Here is a 20,809-nt window from a genome sequence, read left to right on the forward strand (position 1 = left end):
GAACATAGAATAGAATCGGACAAGTCGTAGCAGTATTACAGACATGACAAAACGCAGTTCTAGTTGTGTTCTTAATGGGTTTTTGAAAGGAGAGTATTTGGTCAAATATAACAGATTGGTTCCAGTATCACTTTTGGTAATAGTACATTTATCTAGATTTACAGTGGTTTCTTTAAATAGGTGCTGATAACGAGCAGGACCAATTATCAACATCTCGGTTTTTATCTCTATAAAATAAAATATAATAATTATCAGTTTTTTTTAACATACGTAAATACATGTACTTGTCTTGAAATTACATTAAGCATAAAATAAATTGATAAACCCAGAAAAATAGATGATTCGAATAATTAAAAAATATAATTGTGTATTTATTTACCTTTCACTGAAAATGACGATAAAATTGACTTAGCCAGTTGTCCAGATCTATCACACGTGTCATGTAGACATTGTTTGTCTTTTATTAATGAATCAGTCTTTCTCTCTTTTGCAGGAGTTCTTGGAGTTGACAGTAGAGACTAACTTTGAGCGGCCCCTGCCCCCTCCTCAACTTGTAGCCAGGAAACTGCGGTCACTTGCTGTCCAGACTATCCAGTCCTGGCAATCCTCTTATGGGTCAGCATATAAAAAGTTGGAACTAGGCTATCATTTTCTCAAACAGTTTAAAAAGGTGAGCAATGTGATGTTTCTTCTCATTGAACATTTATATTAATATGATAATTTATGTGGATACATGTTGAGTATTGCTAACAGACACACTAATGTCCACTTAATGCCATCGGCTAATAACCCATAAAAGGCTAACAATGTGGTGTTGAGATTCACTCTGTGGTTTACTCAAATTGGACAATGTCCTTTGTTTGTCAGTCCATCAACTGACCCCTTTCACCTCCTCTTTCCTTTTGTCAGTGACGTTCACAACTGGTGAGGTACTGACTTCCCAGGAGTCAGATATACGTATATAACCAAAAGCAGTGAGCCTCTATTTAATTTTTGATGTTAAGTATTTATGGTATCTAAACTTCATCTCTAAAGCGCTTTTCATTGACCAAGGTCACACAGTGCTTCACATGACAATAAAACTGCTTCCTCAGAAACATGCATAGATCTTTTTATTTTCCAATATGTGTAATAGAATAGATTTTCTTACACTACAAAATCATCATCAGAGCAGATGAGAGTACCGAGGGGGGTCTCAAATTTGACACAGGTGCTTATGAATATAAATTGGGAAAATGATCTCATCCATAACCATGTGGATAATAACTATAGTGTCTTCATGACTGTTAAATTATCTGCATTTACTAGAAAAATCAAACCAAAACCAACTAAGAAAAAATCACCTCACGTGGATAAATGAAACTAGTTGGACATTATTGAAAAAAAAGAGATCTTGCTCTTACTTAAAGCATCATTTAAAGCCAAAAAAGTAAAACAAAAAAGTAATTGATAGACTAACATCCAAGTCAAGTCAAGTTTATTTATATAGCCCTAACTCACAAGCAGTCTCAAAGGGCTTCACATAGACAAAACAAATTGACAATTATTCTCAAAGCATCCCCTGATCTTAAGCTCCCAAGAGGGCAAGGAAAAACTCAAAAAAACCCTACTAGGGGAAAAATGAGAAACCTTGAGAAGGGACCACAGATGGGAGGATCCCCCTTTCAGGATCACCAGGCTGCAATGGATGCAGAGGGCACATAAAATACATACCGTAAATTCCGGACTATAAGCCGCGACTTTTTTCCAAAATTTTGAACCCTGCGGCTTATAGTCAGGTGCGGCTTATATAAGGATTTTATTCGTGATTTTTGTGATGACTTGATCACTTTTATACACTGCGGTATCTTGAAGAAAAAAACAACAACAAAAATACTATTTTGAAACACTACTATGGCTGCTGCTTATTCTGGCTGTGTTGCTTGTGAGCTTTAGTAGGAATGCACGCTAGGTGACCTGCGTCAAAGGGCTCTAAACCCTTTCTCTTACTCTGCCATGTGACTCAGAGATTACACAAAGCAGTGGCGCTGTTTGGACCATCTGCATTGTTTTAAAACCCAATCAATCAGCATTTAAATTCAATTCTTCTGACATTTTGCTCACCAAAAACAAGTTGTAATGAACGTGAACTTTTAATGCATTTTATCCAGAAGGTTACTTTGAACCCCGAGGCTTAAATTGCGGCGCGGCGTATTTATGGATTTTTACGGCCTCCAGGAGGCGCTCTAGCAGGAAGCAAGAGCGAGACAGACGAAGAAGAGATAATGCGCCGAAGAAGACGTGCTAGTTTGTGTTTTGATAGGCGAATAGTGGCGTATAATTCACACAAAGAAGAGACAGAACGAGATCAAGACGGACATTACTGAAAGGAAGCTTTTATACACAAACCGTCATTATGGGGGACAAAAGAAATGCATATGAAGCCGCTTTTAAGCTAAAGGCAGTCGATGTTGATGACATTGTGTTGCGTCACCCTTTTCTTTATTTCGTGGTCCCGTCTACTCTGGAGCTATACGTGTCGCTCGCTAGTTTAATGTAATTTAGCGCTTCGTGCATTAATAAAATTAGCATGAACAGACCCTCATCACACTCGAAGAAATGCATAAAAGCGACGACGAAAGAGAGACTGAGAAAGTGTGAGGCGAAGGATATCTAACGCTATTCCAATCGGACGCTGAGGAGGAAGACTTCGATGGTTTCAGTGCACAGGAGGAAGATGAAGACGATGCTCTTTTTTTACTTTTACTGGTATGTTTTTTAACGAGCCCTGTTGGTGCTGTACTACCGTGTTGCTGCTGTGTTACCGCCGCGTCTCAGTGACTTTTACCGGGTATGTTTTTTTTAATCCAGCCCTATTAGTCTTGTGTTACTTCCGTGTTGCTGCGGTATTACTGCCGCGTCACGGGCAGTGTTTGGAGAGAAATGTTAAGGTATGTTATTAAAACTTTAAAAAAGCTTTCTGTGTCCAGTCTTTCTTTGTTAATAACTCGCGTGCACACTTCCGTGTTGCTGCGGTACTACTGCTGCGTCACAGGCAATGTTTAGAAAGACATGTTAAAGTATGTTATTAAAACTTTAAAAAGGCTTTCTGTGAACGGTCTTTCTTTGTAAAAAACGCGTGTGCACGTGCGGCTTATAGTCCGGTGCGGCTTATATAAGAAAAAAACTAAAATATCCCCCAATTTTAGCTGGTGCGGCTTATAGTCCGGAATTTACGGTACTGTAAAAAAATCTAAGAAAAAGTGGATGTTCAAGTCGAAGAGCTGCAGGAGGTGCCCTCGATTGTCCTGGCAGTGTCTTCGAGGGTAAGCCGCTGCAGTTCCCTCATCTTGATTGGTCCACGAGAATCCAGACAGCCGCTCTCAGCTTGGGTGTCACCTAACCACCTCCCCAGCTGGGGAGGGGTGGGAGGGGATGGGGGGAGGGAGCGAAAACACAAACTCCAGCCGAATTGGCCACAACAGGTTAATTAAAGGACATGTCATAGAAATGTGTCTTTAAATGTGTCTTAAATGTTTCTACTGAGGTAGCAGTTCTAATATCCATTGGTAGGGCATTCCAAAGCTCCGGAGCCCGAATAGAAAATGCTCTAGACCGGGGGTGACTTGTGGGCTGAATTGGGTTCTAAATTTTGACCGGGGGACCGAACCAGGAGCAGATGGATGTAGTGTTTGTGTGAAGTAATAGGAATGACATGTAAAGGTCATTGCATAAAAGGTTTTTACTTTTAGTAGCTAGTAAAGCATGGATAATCAAAAAAAGCTTTTTGAAAACAAATGCATTTATAAACAGCATTAAAAAAATATTTTACCCAAAAACTACTATCAGTGATTCTCATTAAATGCGACACTGTTATTATGAATAATATTTCCATCACTTCAGCGCCTGCAGGTCAGATTTATGAAAGATGTTTATCTAATGAGGCAAAATCACATCAAATGGCAAACATTCTGACCAGATACATCATCTTGAAGAATCAGTGAAAGAATACGTACATCTAAATAAAGTAATAAAGAAATTAATACCTAGTATTGTTGGTCTCCCGTTTTTGCTAGTGCATCATGGTCTGGAGTAAAATTTGTTGTGGTAATTTTTAGGATAGAGCTGAGGTGTTGGTCCGTTAACCTAGATCTGTGACGGGCTTTGTTGACGTTCATGTGGCTGAACGTCTGCTCACACACGTAGGTGGAGCCAAATTGTCCAGTCTTTTTTAACATTCGGCACTCAGTGTCAACCTTTCTTTTCCTCTCGGGACACTCATTTTAATGGAAGGATTCCAGGGGAAGGTTTGTGGGTGGCATTAGCGTAGAACTGTATCTGAAAGCTCAGTGCGCGAATAACGAGAATGCTGACGTCATAGCCCACACTCGAAATTCGGCACTGATGGAAATAGAGCGCGGAGTGCGCGGGGTCCCTACTACTTAGTACGTACAAGCAATGGTGAGTGTGCACCGAGCTTTCTGACACGGCTTCCGGGAGTAAATGCGCGGGCGGGCGCTTTCCCATCTACTGGGGAAACATAGTAATTGCAGAGAAAATGACCCCAAAAATGTTTAATCATCAAAAAAATTCAGATTTTGCGTGCCGGATTAAACAGCCCCGTGGGCCGGATGTGGCCCGCCGGCCGTAGTTTGCCCATATCTTTTTTTGGCCCTCGCGGTCACTAAGAGACTAGCGTTTTGCGAGCGGAGGTTACGAGACGGAACATAAGGAACAACTAGGTCGACGAGATATGAAGGCGCTAAGCCATGCAATGATTTATAGGTTAATAGAAGAACCTTGAAGTCACATCTTAAATGGACCGGGAGCCAATGTAAGTTGGCTAATATTGGGGTAATGTGATCAAATTTTCTTGTCTGTGAGAGCAGCCTTGCAGCAGCATTTTGTACGAACTGTAGACTTTTGATACTGGACTTAGGAAGACCAGAGAATAATGCGTTACAGTAGTCCAGGCGCGACGTAATAAACGCATGTATAATAGTTTCCGCATCACCGATCGAGAGGATCGGACGAATCTTAGCAATATTACGAAGATGAAAAAACGCAATTCTAGTTATGTTCTTAATGTGCTTTTGAAAGGAGAGCGTTTGGTCAAATATTACCCTGAGATTAGTTACAGTATCGCTCTGAGTGATAGTACGGTTATCAATAATCATAATGTTTTTCTTAAATAAGTGGTGTCAATCGTGCACTTATCTGATGTAAGTGGCCGGCTCTCCGTTTAAAGGGTAAAATTCTGTACTTTAGCCCCTCTGCAGTAACGCAGTCTGTAGGGAAGACGAAAATTGATTTAAGCCGGTATGGAAAGAAGATTCGTTCCGAGTCTAACCGTTGTTCAGGTAACTAATCTATTGTTAGATTAATTCCGTCATTTCCGGACGCCAGTCCCGCTGAAATCAAAGAAACCCGAGGGTTGAGTAACTACTTTGTCGAGACCCAAGATCTCCTCGATCGCGGCCGTTTCAGCGGCTCTCCTTTCCTATTAAGATTGTTGCTTTTGTTATCCGCTCGGAATAGTTTAGCTGTCTTTAAGACCGCGGGAACTCGTTTATTTTCACTAGCGTACACTCACACTAGCTGAGCTTAAGTTAACGGTTTCGAACCAGATTCTGACACTCCCTGATGTCAAGGATTAAAGCTGTCTTCATTTAAAAAAGAACTGAACGGTTTAAAGTATGACTATGATAAACTAGAGATTTAAAGCATAAAAGATCAAAATAATCATTCATCGAAATTAAATGATTATAAAGTAGAAATTTAATGAATAAGCAAGAAAGAGATTTACAAGTTTCAATTGTTCAAACAACTAACAATAATTTCCACTCACCATTCTCAATAGAGCAAAAATAATTCAGTCTCGAAGTTCTCTCGATTGAAAACTCAAAAATATAGTAAAAAGGGTAAGAGGCTAGAGGTCTAAAATGCTGTTTGGTGGAAAAGTCGAGTGATCAGTTCTTGTTCCAAAATCCGAATTCTGTTTAAAAGAACAGGCTGGCCTAAAGAATGGAGATGACGACGCCCTAATGATGACTCCTCTCTCCTGCACCGAGGTCTGCATCTCCTAGCCTGTCTTTGAGCTTAAAATTTGACTAAGTCCAATTTGAAGATAGTATAAATTCATTTTAACGGACCTAGGGTTAATCTCAGAAAGAATGAAATCTATCTTTGTCTAATCGGCGTTCTCGACCCGCGGCAGTAACCGCAGGGCCATACCCCTAACGGGGAAAGGCCACCGGGCGACAGAGAGCGATGCTCTTTGTCCGAACAAACCTTTTATACCAGTCCAGTTCGTGGGTACTATGGTCACGTACCAGTTTTTTTCCATGATGTCATACATTGGCCTCAGATGACCCAAATGCTTCCAGAATAGACTGCACCTGCATCTCGGCCGGTCTCAACCGGATTCAACCAGATGAGGTGACCATGTTTTCACGGAAGTAACAATTTTCTCAGGGATGCTTCATCCTGTTTCCCACTCCCAAATCTTGTCAACTGTCCATCAACGTGACATTTGCAAATGTTTTTTTCTCTGACTTGTGTTCCGTCAAACAGCATTTTGTTTATGCCTCAACTGGAAAAACGTGACCAAGGTCACGCTCCTGTGTGGGATCTCAGTCTTCCACCACTTAGTATCACCATTAACCCTTTTCGCCACCTTGTCTTCGCTGACATTTATACATTCATGTGTAAATGGAACATCAATATTACATACATGTTTGATACTGATCAAACATCGTGACAATAATAACACATACTTTCCCAATAGTCAGTTTAACACATAATCATAACTATGATCGTGGATTCTTTTAGTTAGCAGGTTAAAACACTCATGCATCTTCAAAACATTTTGACAAGCTGGTGACCTCTAGGTCAAGCTCAAGCGTGGGATTGCAATCTTCCACCCAAGGTATCAGTCAGCCCCTTGTCCTTACTCAACTCTTAATACATTCATGTGTAAATGAAACATCAGTGCTATGATGCTGCTCAAGTTGCTACTAACTATACAATATTGCAAAGCAGAATAAAATAAAGTATATTGCAGCTTACTCTGTGATTAACATGTCTCATTCTCATTACTTAACAATGAGCATGGGCTTCCCTAGTTAGCAAATTAAAATATTCAAGCAGTTTCAAAGTATATTATAGCAAAACAAAATAATATAACATAATCCAAAATTGTGTGTTGCTGTGCTTCAGAACAAGTCTTCATCTAATCGATGACTTGTTAAACCATTCATTTACTATGTTAGGTCAATCTGACTTTGGCACCATCATCTGGTGAAATTTGGAACGGGAATGGAGGTTTACTGGTTCAACCAACAAACTCCCCTTTACCAATTTAACAATAGTTAATTTGGAAGAACTAACTTTTAAGTACCGTCTTTTTCCGTGCATAATGCGCAAAATTTAATTAATTTATTGTCCTAAAATCTGGGGTGCGCATTATGCACGGGTACAACAATTTTTGAAGAAAATCTCCCTCGAAATAAAACTTGAAATCACACCTTTCTTCTTGTTTGTTGTCAATCACGCATCACATTCAGCCATCCTGCCCAACACACTTAGTCAGTAAAATTCATAATTGACGACACATTGTTTGATGCGATGGTGCAATCCTTGATGGTGTGTTATTGTCAAATATTGTTTGTTTTTTAATCTCCATCGCAGACCGGATATCATATGGAGGCCGCCATTACAGTACTAGTTTAAAAATCGACACCTAGATGGCGCTAGATATTCGAACTCGGCGGCGGAAATTCGGATCCGATGCGCAGAACGGATGCGCAAGACACGTCAGCTATATAAAGTGCGAGAGTTCAGTTCTCTACCTATTAGTTTCAATTCACAGTTTAATTAGCAGTTTCATCAAGATGGTTAAGAGAGCAAGTTATAGTATAGCATTTCAAAAGAAAGTCATTGAAGTGGCAGAAAAATTAGGTTTATACTGTGCTCTGGTCATTTCGCCAAAGAAGGGATAATAGTCCTCTTCTCTTCTTGACTGACAATGAATGCGATAGTTTAATACAATCAGCAAATAACAAAATGCGTATTACAGGTAATATTTTATTTCACAACACTTTGCCTTGTTCCTTTCTTCTCTGCTGTTCACTTCAAACACGCTCCATACGAACACAATGCTCTCGTATAAGATAAGATAATGCTTTATTATTCCCTCAATGGGGAAACTCCTGTGTTAGCAGCAGTACACTTAACATATATACACACACACACACACACACACACACACACACACACACACACACACACACACACATGCATGCGGGGAAGGGGGTAAGAGATTTAAAAAAGTAAAAGATATATGTAATTAAAAAATATGGACAGTATATACATAATACACAATATACGGTGGAGATAAAAAAAATTAGATAAAAAAATTGTGCAAAGGAAGAAAAACAGTGCAAAAAAAGCAGGTAAAAAGAGTGTGAGGTAGACAGATATTGCACATATGATCGCACATATGGTTATTGCACGTTATTACTGCATGTTATTATTGTCCGTTAGCTACAGTGATCGGCCTGGTTATACAGTCTGATGGCAGCAGGGAGGAAGGACCTGCGATGCCTCTTGGTGGTGCATCGTGGGTGACGAAGCCGGTCACTGATGGAGCTCTCCAGGGCTCTGACAGTCTCATGAAGGGGGTGGGAGACATTGTCCATGATGGAGGACAGCTTAGCCGCCATCCTCCTCTCCCCCACCACCTCCACCCGGTCCAGACTGCAGCCCAGGACAGAGCCGGCTTTCTTCCTCTCCGCTGCAGTGATGCCGCTGCTCCAGCAGACCACCCCATAAAAAATGGCGGACGCCACCACAGAGTCGTAGAAGGTCCTCAGGAGGCCGTCCCTCACTCCGAAGGACCTCAGTCTGCGCAGCAGGTGGAGTCTGCTTTGGCCCTTCTTGTATAGGGCCTGAGTGTTAACAGTCCAGTCCAGTTTATTGTGAACACCCAGGTACTTGTAAGAGTCCACAATCTCTATGTCCATTCCCTGGATGTTCACCGGCGAGGGGGGGACTTTGCGCCGGCGGACGTCCGCCACCAGCTCCTTTGTTTTTCCAGAGTTAATCTGGAGGCGGTTCCGCCGGCACCAGTCCACGAATCTGTGATTCAGTTCTCGGTACTCCGTCTCGTCTCCGTTGTTAATGAGACCGACGATGGCGGAGTTGTCCGAGAACTTCTGGAGGTGGCAGGTTGATGTGTGGTGGGTGAAGTCAGCTGTGTAGATGGTGAAGAGGAGGGGGGCCAGGACGGTCCCCTGTGGAGCTCCTGTGCTGCAGACCACCGTGTCAGACACACGGCCTCCTGTCCTCACAAACTGTGGTCTGTTTGTGAGGAAGTCCAGGACCCATGATGTCAGCTGCTGGCAGACTCCAGCATGGTGCAGTTTGTTCCCCAGCAGTTCTGGCTGGATGGTGTTGAAGGCACTGGAGAAATCATAAAACATGATCCTCACAGTGCTTCCAGCCCGCTCCAGGTGGGCCAGGGACCTCTGCATGAGGAAGATGACGGCATCCTCAACCCCGATGCTCGGCCGGTAGGCGAACTGCAGGGGGTCGGCGGAGGAGCTCACCAGGGGGCGCAGGTAATGGAGGACCAACCTCTCCAGGGTCTTCGCCAGGTGGGATGTCAGGGCCACCGGCCGGTAGTGGTTGAAGTCGCTGGGGCGAGATGACTTGGGCACCGGTACCACGCAGGACGTCTTCCACAGCTGTGGTACCCTGTGCAGCCTCAGGCTCATGTTGAATATGTGCTCCACGATCCTGCACAGTTGCCCGGAGCAGGATCTGAGCAGCCTGGAGGTGATGCCATCTGGACCCGTCGCCTTCTTCACCTTGAGCCTGGCCAGTCCTCTCTCCACCTGGGCTGTGGAGAGCACCATGCTGGGTGGGGGACGGTGGTGGGAGGGGTGGGGGGGTTCGGTGGAGTTGAGAGTGAGCTGGGGGGTTTTGGAGGGGGAGTAGCAGGGGGCGGGGTTGAGTTGAGAGTCCTCGGAGCAGAAGAGGCTCCAGTCGGGGGAAGTTGCAGCAGGGCTGGGTGGGTGGTTTTGGAGGAGTGGATGGTTGTTCAAACCGGTTGAAGAACCGGTTCAGGTCATTCACCCACTCCTGATCCCTGTCCAGCGCAGGTCTGGAGTTGCTACGTCCTGAGATGGTGTTCAGGCTCCTCCAGACCCCGTTGATGTCGTCCCGCTGCAGTTGGTCTTCCATCCTCCTCCTGTAGTTGCTCTTCCCCTCCCTGATCTTCTTCTTCAGGTCCCTCTGCACCGTCTTCAGCAGGTCCCTGTCTCCTGATTTAAAGAACCTCCTTTTGTCCCTGAGCAGGTCTTTAATCTCAGGGGTGATCCAAGGTTTGCTGTTTGCAAAAACTCTGACTGTTTTGGTGGGTATGGTGGAGTCTACACAAAAGTTAATGTAGTCTGTGACACAGCTGATGAGACCGTCGATGTCGTCCCCGTAGTCCTCGCAGAACACGTCCCACACCGTGGTCTCAAAACAGTCCTGAAGAGTCTCCAGAGATTCTTCAGACCAGATCTGTCTGGTGTGGGTGACTGCTGGTTGCCTGTGCACCAGAGGCTGATACAGGGGGAGAAGGTGGATCAGATCGTGATCAGATCTTCCAAGGGGGGGAGGGGGGATGATGTATATGCCTCCTTAAGGTTGGCATAAAAAAGGTCCAATGATTTATTTCCTCTGGTGCTGCAGGTGACATATTGGCTGAAAGTTGGAAGTGTGGATGAAGGAGAGGCATGATTGAAGTCCCCGGTAATAAGGAGGAGGGCATGTGGATGCTGTGTTTGCAGCCTGCTTACACTGCTGTGCAGGACATCGCGGGCTGCGTCGGCATTAGCATTAGGGGGAACGTACGCAGTTATCGCAATAACGTGCGAGAGTTCTCGCGGCAGGTAATGTGGCCTCATGCTAACGGCTAGCAGCTCAATGTCCCCGCTGCAGAGTTGCTCTTTGATAGTGATGTGCCCAGGGTTACACCATCTATCGTTCACAAACACAGCAAGCCCCCCTCCTTTCCTCTTACCGCTCTCTCGTGTCCTGTCTGCCCTTATCAGGTTAAATCCGTCCAGAGCGACGGCAGAGTCCGGTGTTTGCTCCGTTAGCCAGGTCTCCGTGAACAGCAGCATGCTGCATTCCCGGTATTCCCGTTGGTGCCGTGCCAGCGCCGTTAGCTCATCCATCTTATTACAGATGGATCTCACATTCCCGGTGATGATGGTGGGGAGTGTGGGCTTGAAGCGGCGTTTCTTTTTCCGGCACATAACACCCGAGCGTTGTCCTCTTTTCCTCCTCTTCAGCTCGGGGGAAACATCGGGCTTGTAGCCGGTTAGCTTCCCTTGGCTACAGAGGGCTAACAGCTTACCACGGGTGTAAACAATGGAGCGTTTACTCCCTGTTTCGGTGGTTGCTGGGGTGATGAACCAGGTGAAAAATAGGAAAAATAAAAGGGCCAGCCTCACTGTTTTAGCAAACATGTTTCTGCCCGGTAGAAAAAGAAAACACAGGACTGAGAAAAAAAAGATAGTCCAAAAAAAAACATAAAACGAGACAATATACAGACGAGTCGACGGAGCTGCTGCAAACGTGTCGCCACTACCGCGGCGCCACCTTGAATAATAATAGTATCAGACGCTTGCTCGATCACCTGCTCGTTTGCTGTCATAATGTACCCTACACAAATCCGAAACATTTCTTCGCTATCGAGTTTGCTACCGCATGCGCAGTGATACTGACCGGCAGAATAACATCCGGTTGTTCCCAAAGATGATCTTTTTTCTGAAATAATTATACGTTGACGGACTTAAGTAAGAGTCAAAATTTGGGTGCGTATACATGGGTACATGCTTTTTTCCAGCATCGACATGCCATTTTTAGAGTGCGTATTATGCACGGAAAAAGACGGTAACCCCTACTCAGGCCCCCTTCTTCAGGTCTTCCATGTCAAGCTTTGAAATTTGAAATTTCATCTTAGCCAATTCGTCTGGGCCAAATCCAATACACACTCACGCACCATCTTTTACCATCCTATCCAACATGTAACTCGACAGTGGTGATAACGTGCTGGACCAATTATCAACATCTCAGTTTTATCTGGGTTAAGACAAAGGAAATTGAGAGACATCCATTGCTTGATCTCCGCGAGGCAAGTCTCAAGATTACAACAGTCCCGCGGATCTGTCATCGATAACGGCATATATAATTGAGTGTCATCTGCGTAACATTGAAAACTAATATTATATTTACGTATTATATCCCCAAGCGGAATCATATAAATATTAAATAGAATCAGGGCTGTGGACTCGGACGGGGACTCGGACTCGGCCGGACTCGGTCATTTTTGCCGGACTCGGACTCGGTGCTGATTTTGACCGAGTCCACCGAGTCCGACAATAAAAAAAATACGTTCAATTTTATTTTCATCATGCTGCTGAGAATGCGCGTAGGAATACTGTCCACAGCCCTGCTTACGATCAAGTTTGAAAAAGAACTTGACAGCATTGAGCGCCGCCGGCTGTGACTACGGGGGCCCATTAGGTCCAGAAAAGCTGACAAGACGCTTGCCAAAATGGCAAGGAAAAAATGCACAGCTAAACGAATATATGACGATGAACACAGGACGTTTTTAACAGAGTTAAAGTTGTTTTTTGTTGAACGCTATGGCAAGCCATTCTGCCTGATATGTCGGACGTCATTGGCGCATTTAAAAGCTTCAAATGGTCAGCGCCACTTCAGCTCACTTCATGCCAATGTCGATAAGGACTTTGCAAAAGGGACTGAATTTCGCAAGCACAAGTTTGGAGACTTTGAAAAGTCAGGCAGAAAAATAGGTACAGTTTTTCAAAAAAATTACAAAGCACTCCGAGACTGTCACACTTGCATTGTTTCAACTGGCTTGGAACATTGCACGGGCTAAAAAGCCATACAATGAAGTGGAGTTTGTTAAAATATGCCTCGGTGACGTTATTGAATTTTATTTTCATCATGCTGCTGAGAATGCGCGTAGGAATACTGTCCACAGCCCTGCTTGCTTGTTATGAAGACAAATTTAGTTGTTGCGTGCGCGCCCGCGCCTGCCTGCCTGCGTGCGTGCACGTACAAGACCCACAATGCCCCGCGCGCAGCCAAGATGGAAGAACCCGGGAGTAGCGAGAGAACAATGTTTTGCCTCTAGATTTGGGGGGGGAAACGGAGCGTAAGTTACGATCAATGCGGCCACGTTGAGTTGCACTTAGGCTAATGTTTACATTATGTACCAATGTCAAGGACGATTATGTCACCCAGCTTATATCATTGATGTGTTTCGATAGTTGTGGGGTCGTCACTAATTATTTGTGTTTAGATAAATGTCTGAGCTATAATGGTGCAATTAATGATTAAAACTTGAAAGTATCTGTTTATTGTATTCGTTTATATGTTTAATAAAAACAAAGCCATCACAAAACTGTTGTAATTATTTAGATTTTGATCAAAATTAGCCTTGAATAAAGACTAAGCAGTCACATGAATTAACAGAAAATATGGACAGCCGGACTCGGACTCGTGGTCAAGAGGCCGGACTCGGACTTGGACTCGGTGCAAAAATCCGACCGAGTCCACAGCCCTGAATAGAATTGGTCCGAATCCCGATCCCTGTGGGACACCACACGTAACATTATAGAGCTCAGAGGTCGTATTGCCATGGGCCACGTCCATGGCATCCGCATCCTGTCTGATAGATAGGAATAGAACCAGCCTAGTGCTGACCCTGAAATACCAACACAGCTTTTAAGACGCTCTAATAAAATATCGGTCTACAGCAGGGGTCACCAAACTACGGCCCGCGGGCCGGATACGGCCCACGGGACCGTTTAATCCGGCCCGCCAACCCTGAACAAATTGTATTATTAAACTTTTTTTTTTTGGTCATTTTGCCTGCAATGACTGCGTTTCCCCAGTAGATGGGGAAGCGCTCGCCTGCGCATTTACTACCGGAAGCCGTGTCAGAAAGCTCGGTGCACACTCACAAGTGCGTGTACGTACTCAGTAGTACGGACATGGCGCACTCACGCTCTATTTGTATCAGTCCCGAATTTAGAGCGTGGGCTGTGACGACAGCATTCTTGTAATTCGCGCGCTGAGCTTTCAGATGCAGTTTTGCGCTAAAGCCACCCACAAACCTTCCCCTGGAATCCTTCCATTAAAATGAGTCTCCCAAGGAAAAGCAAGGTGGACACAGTGCCGAGCGTTTAAAAGAGAGTGGCCAATTTGGCTCGACGTACGCGACGTGACGTTCAGCCACATGAACGTCAACATCAAACCGTCACAGATCGAGGTAAACGGACCAACACCTCGGATCTCGCCTAAGAATTGCCACAACAAATTTTACTCCAGACTATGACGCACTAGCAAACTTTAACAAAAAAGACAGCGGTGTCTACAAGCCTACTGGAACCTACAAAAGGATTATAAGGAAGGAACACAAGAACTTTAAGAGACTGCTCATATGTGTCAGAGAGATTCTGCTCTGACAACTGAGCTGAACTTTTATCTGTTAAGATTGTGCATGGCACAACAGAAAGTTAATGTTCCATGGCTTTTTTTCTATGAGGAACCCAGAGAGAGTTATTTAGTTATTATTTATTTCCTGTTTTTTCTGTGAAGAACTCAGAGAGGGTTATTTAGTTATTATTTATTTCATTAATAGTGTTATTATTTGTTTCCTGACTTTTTTTCTGTAAAGAACCTGGAAAGGGTTATTAAATAACCGTTATTTGGTTATATGTGGCTTTCTGGAAAACAATAAATTTTTTAAGCTCCCCTACGATCGTCACACTTTTTCTGTTACAAACTGACACCGGCCCCCCATCAGAGAAGGGAAAAGTTATGTGGCCCTCACAGGAAAAAGTTTGGGGACCCCTGGTCTACAGTGTCGAAGGCAGCACTAAGATCGAGTAATAACAATACCGATGAAGTGTTTGAATGCACCTCTCTCAGAAATAAAATGGTAAAAGGAATTAGATAAGCAAAATAATTTTTTCCATCAATATAATAGGTAAAGAAATTTGGACAAATATTAAAAAACTGATGGGGAAAGACTAAAGTGCACAGAAGAATTAGGGCGTTACAATGAGAGGAGAAGGTCATCCAGGATCCAAAGAACATTGCAACAACTTTGAACGATTACTTTAGAGACTCAGTAGAAGAGGTAACTGCTCCCAGATAGCTCACCACCCACCATTGCCATTAAACTCGAACAACATCTACCGTATTTTTCGGACTATAAATCGCGTTTTTTTTTCATAGTTTGGGTGACTTGGTTTGGTCTGACTTATACTCAGGAGTGACTTATACGTGAATTTTTTCACAAATTTTCAAAATTCAAAAATCCGCGATGTAGTGAAACCGCGATAAACGAACCGCGATGTAGCAAGGGATTACTGTAATCTGAACTGCAACTGTGGCGCGGCGCATACGCGGCGGTGTTTTACATAAAGGACAAAGGATTCGATCACGGGATTTAATGACTTGGAGTGACAGAGATTGGTTCATAAAATTGTTGTTTATAATTATATGGGCTTGTGGAATATTTTGAAGTGCAACCGCCGTCAGCGGCGCGCACCCGGCCGGCATTGTTGACATAAAGGACGATCGATGGATTTAATGATTTGGAGTGACACAGATGGTTTGATAATATTATTGCTTATATAATAGTTATTTGATATCTGATTTATATATCGTTATATGGGCCTGTGGAATATTTTGAAGTGCAACCGCCGTCAGCGGCGCACACCCGTCCGGCATTGTTGACAAAGGACGATCGATGGATTTAATGATTTGGAGTGACACCAGGGCCGATTCTAGGAATGCACATAAGAGGGGGCAGTCAGAAATGTGAAGGGGGCATGTTCTTTTTTTTTTTTTTTTTACACATTTTTAACACTGTTAGTGTTTTCTTCACGGCAGTTGTTAGCTGTGTGTCCAGATCTCAACCTGGAGAAGTGGATTGCACTCTGTCAGGCCTCTACACTAAGACCTGTCCAGCTTGGGTGTCCCACCTGAAGATTAAAGCTTCTGCTGGTATTGCTCTTAGGGTCACTGAGGCACGCAAACCCCCTGACCACAGGTGGCAATCTCTCAGGGGGGGGAACATATAATATGAATGTTATATTAACTATTATTTGAGTTGTCGTTAATCATTAGTTATATCACGGGTCATTACGACGAGTTTGGTGGAGTTTTTACTGCTTCTTCCAACTCCTACCGCGCTGACTGTAACTTGACACTCTCTGGCTGCGTCTTGCCTCATTTGCATACTCACAGTGATTGGATGTTTACGGAGGGGCGCGGAGTCCTGACAGCAGGCTGTGTGAGGACACACACTGCACCGACATGAGAGAAGAGAGGGGGCTGATTAACGTGTGTTTCTATCAGCGGATTTTTCACTTCTAAAAGTTTGATTCGAGGGGGCAGGACATCTGTTTGAGGGGGCACTGAGTGACACAGATGGTTTGATAATATTATTGCTTATATAATAGTTATTTGATATATAATTTGAAGTGCAACCGTCATCAGCGACGCGCACCTGGCATTGTTGACATAAAGGACGATCGATGGATTTAATGATTTGGAGTGACACAGATGGTTTGATAAAGGTGTTATTTATGATAGTTATTTGGATAACTGTCAATGTTACGTCAAGCCCGTTCTCAGCTCTTCGTTTGTGTTTATGTCACGTTAGCATACCGTATCATTTAGCCTGTTTTGTGCTTGTTCATGTCTGTTCTTGGTGTTGGATTTTGTCGAATAAATTTCCCCCAAAATGCGACTTATACTCCGGAGCGACTTATATGTTTTTTTTCACTTTATTGTGCATTTTATGGCTAATGCGACGTATATTCCGGAGCGACTTTTAGTCCTAAAAATACGGTATCCTAAATTGTGTGCAGCATCACAATCTTAATTTGATAGACCTCTGTGTGGTCTCAAAGGTTCTAAACCCAAAGATGCATTTTGCATGGATGCAACATTTCTAAAATACCACAAATAATGTTTCATTGCAAATTTAACTAATATTACAAGCCAATCTATAAATGAAAGTTGTTTCCCTAAACCTTGGAAGTCCTCAGTTATTACACCAGTCTTTAAGTCAGGTAATCCTACAATAGCCAACAATTACAGACCGATAAGCATTCTTCCAGCAGTTTCCAATGTCATGTAAAAATATAGTAGCAGAGAAAATTGTTGATCACCTTTTTACAGTCCATACACACTGAACAGGATGCAATTTGGCTTTAAAAAAATCATTCAACGGAGATTGTGGTCTGCTTCTTTCTGGAAAACATTAAATCAAAGCTGGATGCATGCGGTTATTGGTGCTGTCTTCATTGACCTTAGAAAAGCATTTTACACCATTAACCATCAGATTCTATGAACCAAACTGCTTTAACGTCTCCCCCCAGTACCTTGAGTTGGATTGAATCGTCCATATCTGCAATATCACACTGTGTTCAAAGCACAATGTCAACACCACGTAATAAAAATTACGGGGTACCACAGGGGTCAGTACTAGGTCTATTGCCTTTCAGTTTATTTATAAATAACCTACCAAGTGGTTGTCCCTCAAATGTGACATGTCAAATGTATGCTGATCAGGGATAAGTCACATTTGCTCTCCCAGTCCCCCACCCAATGGTTGCCAGTTTGCTGAAAGCATGTAGATGTATGAACCTGTCCATGGCGGAAAAGGAGTGGGGCCCACTGCTCTTAAATGTATTCTGAAACATTTACAAATAAATAATAGCTATTTCTACCTCATAATACACTTTTTTTTCCTTCTAGGTAGACTTTCAGGAAGCTGAGGCCAGGACAGTGCCTGAGCGGGAAAGACAGACTGAGAGACAAAAGAAAATGCAGAGGATATACGATGAGAAACTGAACGCAGCCATTAGAGACTTGGAGGGTAAATGCGAAGTGCACTACACCTGAAGCTTGATTTTACACGCATCGATTCCATGCGACTCTCTGTCTAACGCGGTTTGGTCAAGGACCTCAATTTCTTTCGTCCTACATACATTTTTAAGTAGTATTTTATATTGATGATATAAGGACTGTACGAAGCTTAATGACTAGCACATAGTGATTTGATAAATTTCCGTGACCAATTTAAACACGTTTGATAAGAAGAAGTCGGGCTGTTTGATCTTTATCTGCTTTACGGATAGCGGATAGCTAGGATTGTTTTTGATTCGGAAAGTTCGTGGAAGCACCTCATCCACACTCACAAGTTAAACAGCGTGTATATAGTATGTATGTATGTATGTATGTATGTATGTATGTTTATGGGTTAAGGGCACAGGTTAATCTGTTTTTGTTGACTACAGTGGTAGCTCTCGGGAAGAAGCTGTGTATGTATGTTTCTATGTATGTATGTATGTATGTATGTATGTATGTATGTATGTATGTATTTATGTATGTATTTTAAAAAATCATTAAAATCACGGCACATTCAATTAAAATTTACACTTTGTGCAGAAGTATTAGGCAAGTGCGTATTTTGAGCGTATGACCATTTTATGCATATTTTCTAACTCCATGCTGTCTAAGCTTGAATGCTTACTCAATACAAGCATATCAAGTCATGTGTATTTGTGGTATGAGGGACGGTCGGGCCTCAGCAGATCAACAACACCCTATTGTGTGCATAATTATTAGGTTGCTTGTTTTCCTCAGGCAAAATAGGGCAAAAAATAGATTTAAGTGACTCTGAAAAGTCAAAAAGTCTTTCAGAAGAATGCAGGACTCTCGAAATTGCCATGATATTAGAATAGTGACCACAGAACCATCAAATATTTCATTGCAAGGACTCAACAATTTCGCAAGAAATGTGTTAACTGCCAAAGACTTGAAAAGACTCAAACCCATTATCTTCCAGTGCTAGCATATTCCAGAACTTCAATCTACCTGGAGTGCCCAGAAGTACCAGGTGTTTAGTGCTCAGAGACATGGCCAAGGCAGGATAGCCGACATCCGACCACGACTGAACGTCTTGTTCAACGTACATGTTGGAGCCAATTTAGTTTCCTTAGCTTAAATTCTTATTTTTGTTTAAGATTCGCTGGCCTTGGGCCATGGACTTTTATTTGACAAAGCCTTTGGTCACCTGATCAGTCACCTGATCAGGGAAATAGGCTGCTCCCACTTGGTAGTCAGTCTCAGTTAGACAAAGAAGGAAGATAGTAGTGACATAGATTTTTACCACTAAAAGGCCGCTTCAAGCTACTTCAAGTCTGCTCCAAGCTTGTAATTTCTGGAACTTGAAACTTGGAATTTAGAAAACAAACTTTACTTTACTTCATGGAACCCTTTATGTTGAAACCTTAGTTGGATTACAAACACTTTGGATTTGCATCTGTGTGCCACCTGTTTGCCTGCCTGCCATTCCCCCTACCCCCTTTCCTTGCTTGGCTTACCACTTTTGCCTGCCTGCCATTGCCTCTCTCCCTCGGCCTGCATGCCTGCTTGCCTCCATTTTGGACATTCTACCTCCATCTTCAAAAGGGTATGAGCAACAGCTGTACACAGTGTTTTAAGATAAGCGTGTGACAAGAACTATACAACATCTAACCTTTGAAATTTAAACTGAACTGAAAGTGGCAGTACATGTTGAAACGTCAAGACTGGGTCAAGAAATATCATAATACAGATTTGTTTTAAAGAACTGATGAGATGAAAGTTATTCTTGACGGACCAGCTGAACCCATAGCTGGCTCAGTAATGGCCACAGAGATTCACTTCAAATCAGACGGCAGCAAGGCGGAGTCCGGGTACGAGTATGGGCTGGTATTATTTAAGATGAGTTGCTTGGACATTTTCGATTTCAAGGTGGACTTAAAATTAACTCGTTCACCCTGTACACCTCTGACTTCCAGCACAGCTCTGAGTTCTGCCATGTGCAGAAATTTGCGGACAATACTGCTATTGTTGGCTGTATCAGAGATGGACAGGAGGAGGTGTACAGGGGCCTGGTTCGGTGCTTTGCTGATTGGTGGGTCTCCAACCACCTGCACCTAAACACGCCAAGTCTAAAGAATTGGTGGTGGACTTCAGGAGGCCCAGGCCTTGTCCTGAGCCTGTGACAATCAATGGAGACTGTGTGGAGATAGTGTAGACCTGTAAATATCTTGGAGTGTTGTTGGATGACAAACTCGATTTTTATGCATCGATATTTATGTAAAAAAGGACAATCCTGGCTGTACTTCCCAAGGCGGTTGGCATCCTTCAACGTCTGCAAGGTGCAGATATTTTATCGTTCCGTTGTGGCGAGCGCCCTCTTCTATGCGGTGGCGTGCTGGGGAGAGGGGTGGCGTCAAGAAGAGGCTTGCCTCCTGTTGGGAAATATGTTATATATTATCATTAGATTCTATGTTTCTAATGGGAGATCTTTGCTGCATGTGGCAGTTTGACCTTGTGCCCAGGAATTTCCAACCAATATAGAATGTTAAGAGAACAATGGTGTTTTTCATGGTTCAGGATGCATATGGCTGGAGCCATGATTTGCTTTAAGCAATAACATCCTGGTTTGAACAATGACATCGTCGAGAGGTCCATACTGCTCGCCTTAAACAATAACATCCTTGTTTTTCTGAAATCATGAGATGAACGTACTGCTGTGAACAAGAGAAGCTATACATTTGTCTAAACTCCGCCCATTGCATTTATTCAATAAAAAGGGGCCAGCCTGTGGCTGGGGCGCGGTTCGGGCCGCACATCCTGTGTGTGTGTCTCGGCGCCCTCCTGCAGGAGT

At 43.2% G+C, this 20,809-nt stretch overlaps 1 protein-coding gene across 5 annotated transcripts in view; it reads left to right on the forward strand.

The window, feature by feature from the left end:
- The window catches only part of uvssa (UV-stimulated scaffold protein A), a 158,523-nt gene that overhangs the window by 39,677 nt on the left and 98,037 nt on the right, over positions 1–20,809 (forward strand). For all 5 annotated transcript variants that reach the window (XR_005099210.1, XM_037262838.1, XM_037262837.1 and 2 more), the window contains 2 exons: positions 494–670; positions 17,845–17,965. Coding sequence is in view for 4 of the 5 variants with exons in the window: in XM_037262838.1 (XP_037118733.1) it covers positions 494–670; positions 17,845–17,965 (298 nt within the window). In the remaining variant the exon portion in view is untranslated. The remainder of the gene's footprint in view (positions 1–493; positions 671–17,844; positions 17,966–20,809) is intronic.

Source organism: Syngnathus acus, chromosome 10 (assembly GCF_901709675.1).
Source record: "Syngnathus acus chromosome 10, fSynAcu1.2, whole genome shotgun sequence".
Classification (NCBI taxonomy): Eukaryota; Metazoa; Chordata; class Actinopteri; order Syngnathiformes; family Syngnathidae; genus Syngnathus; species Syngnathus acus.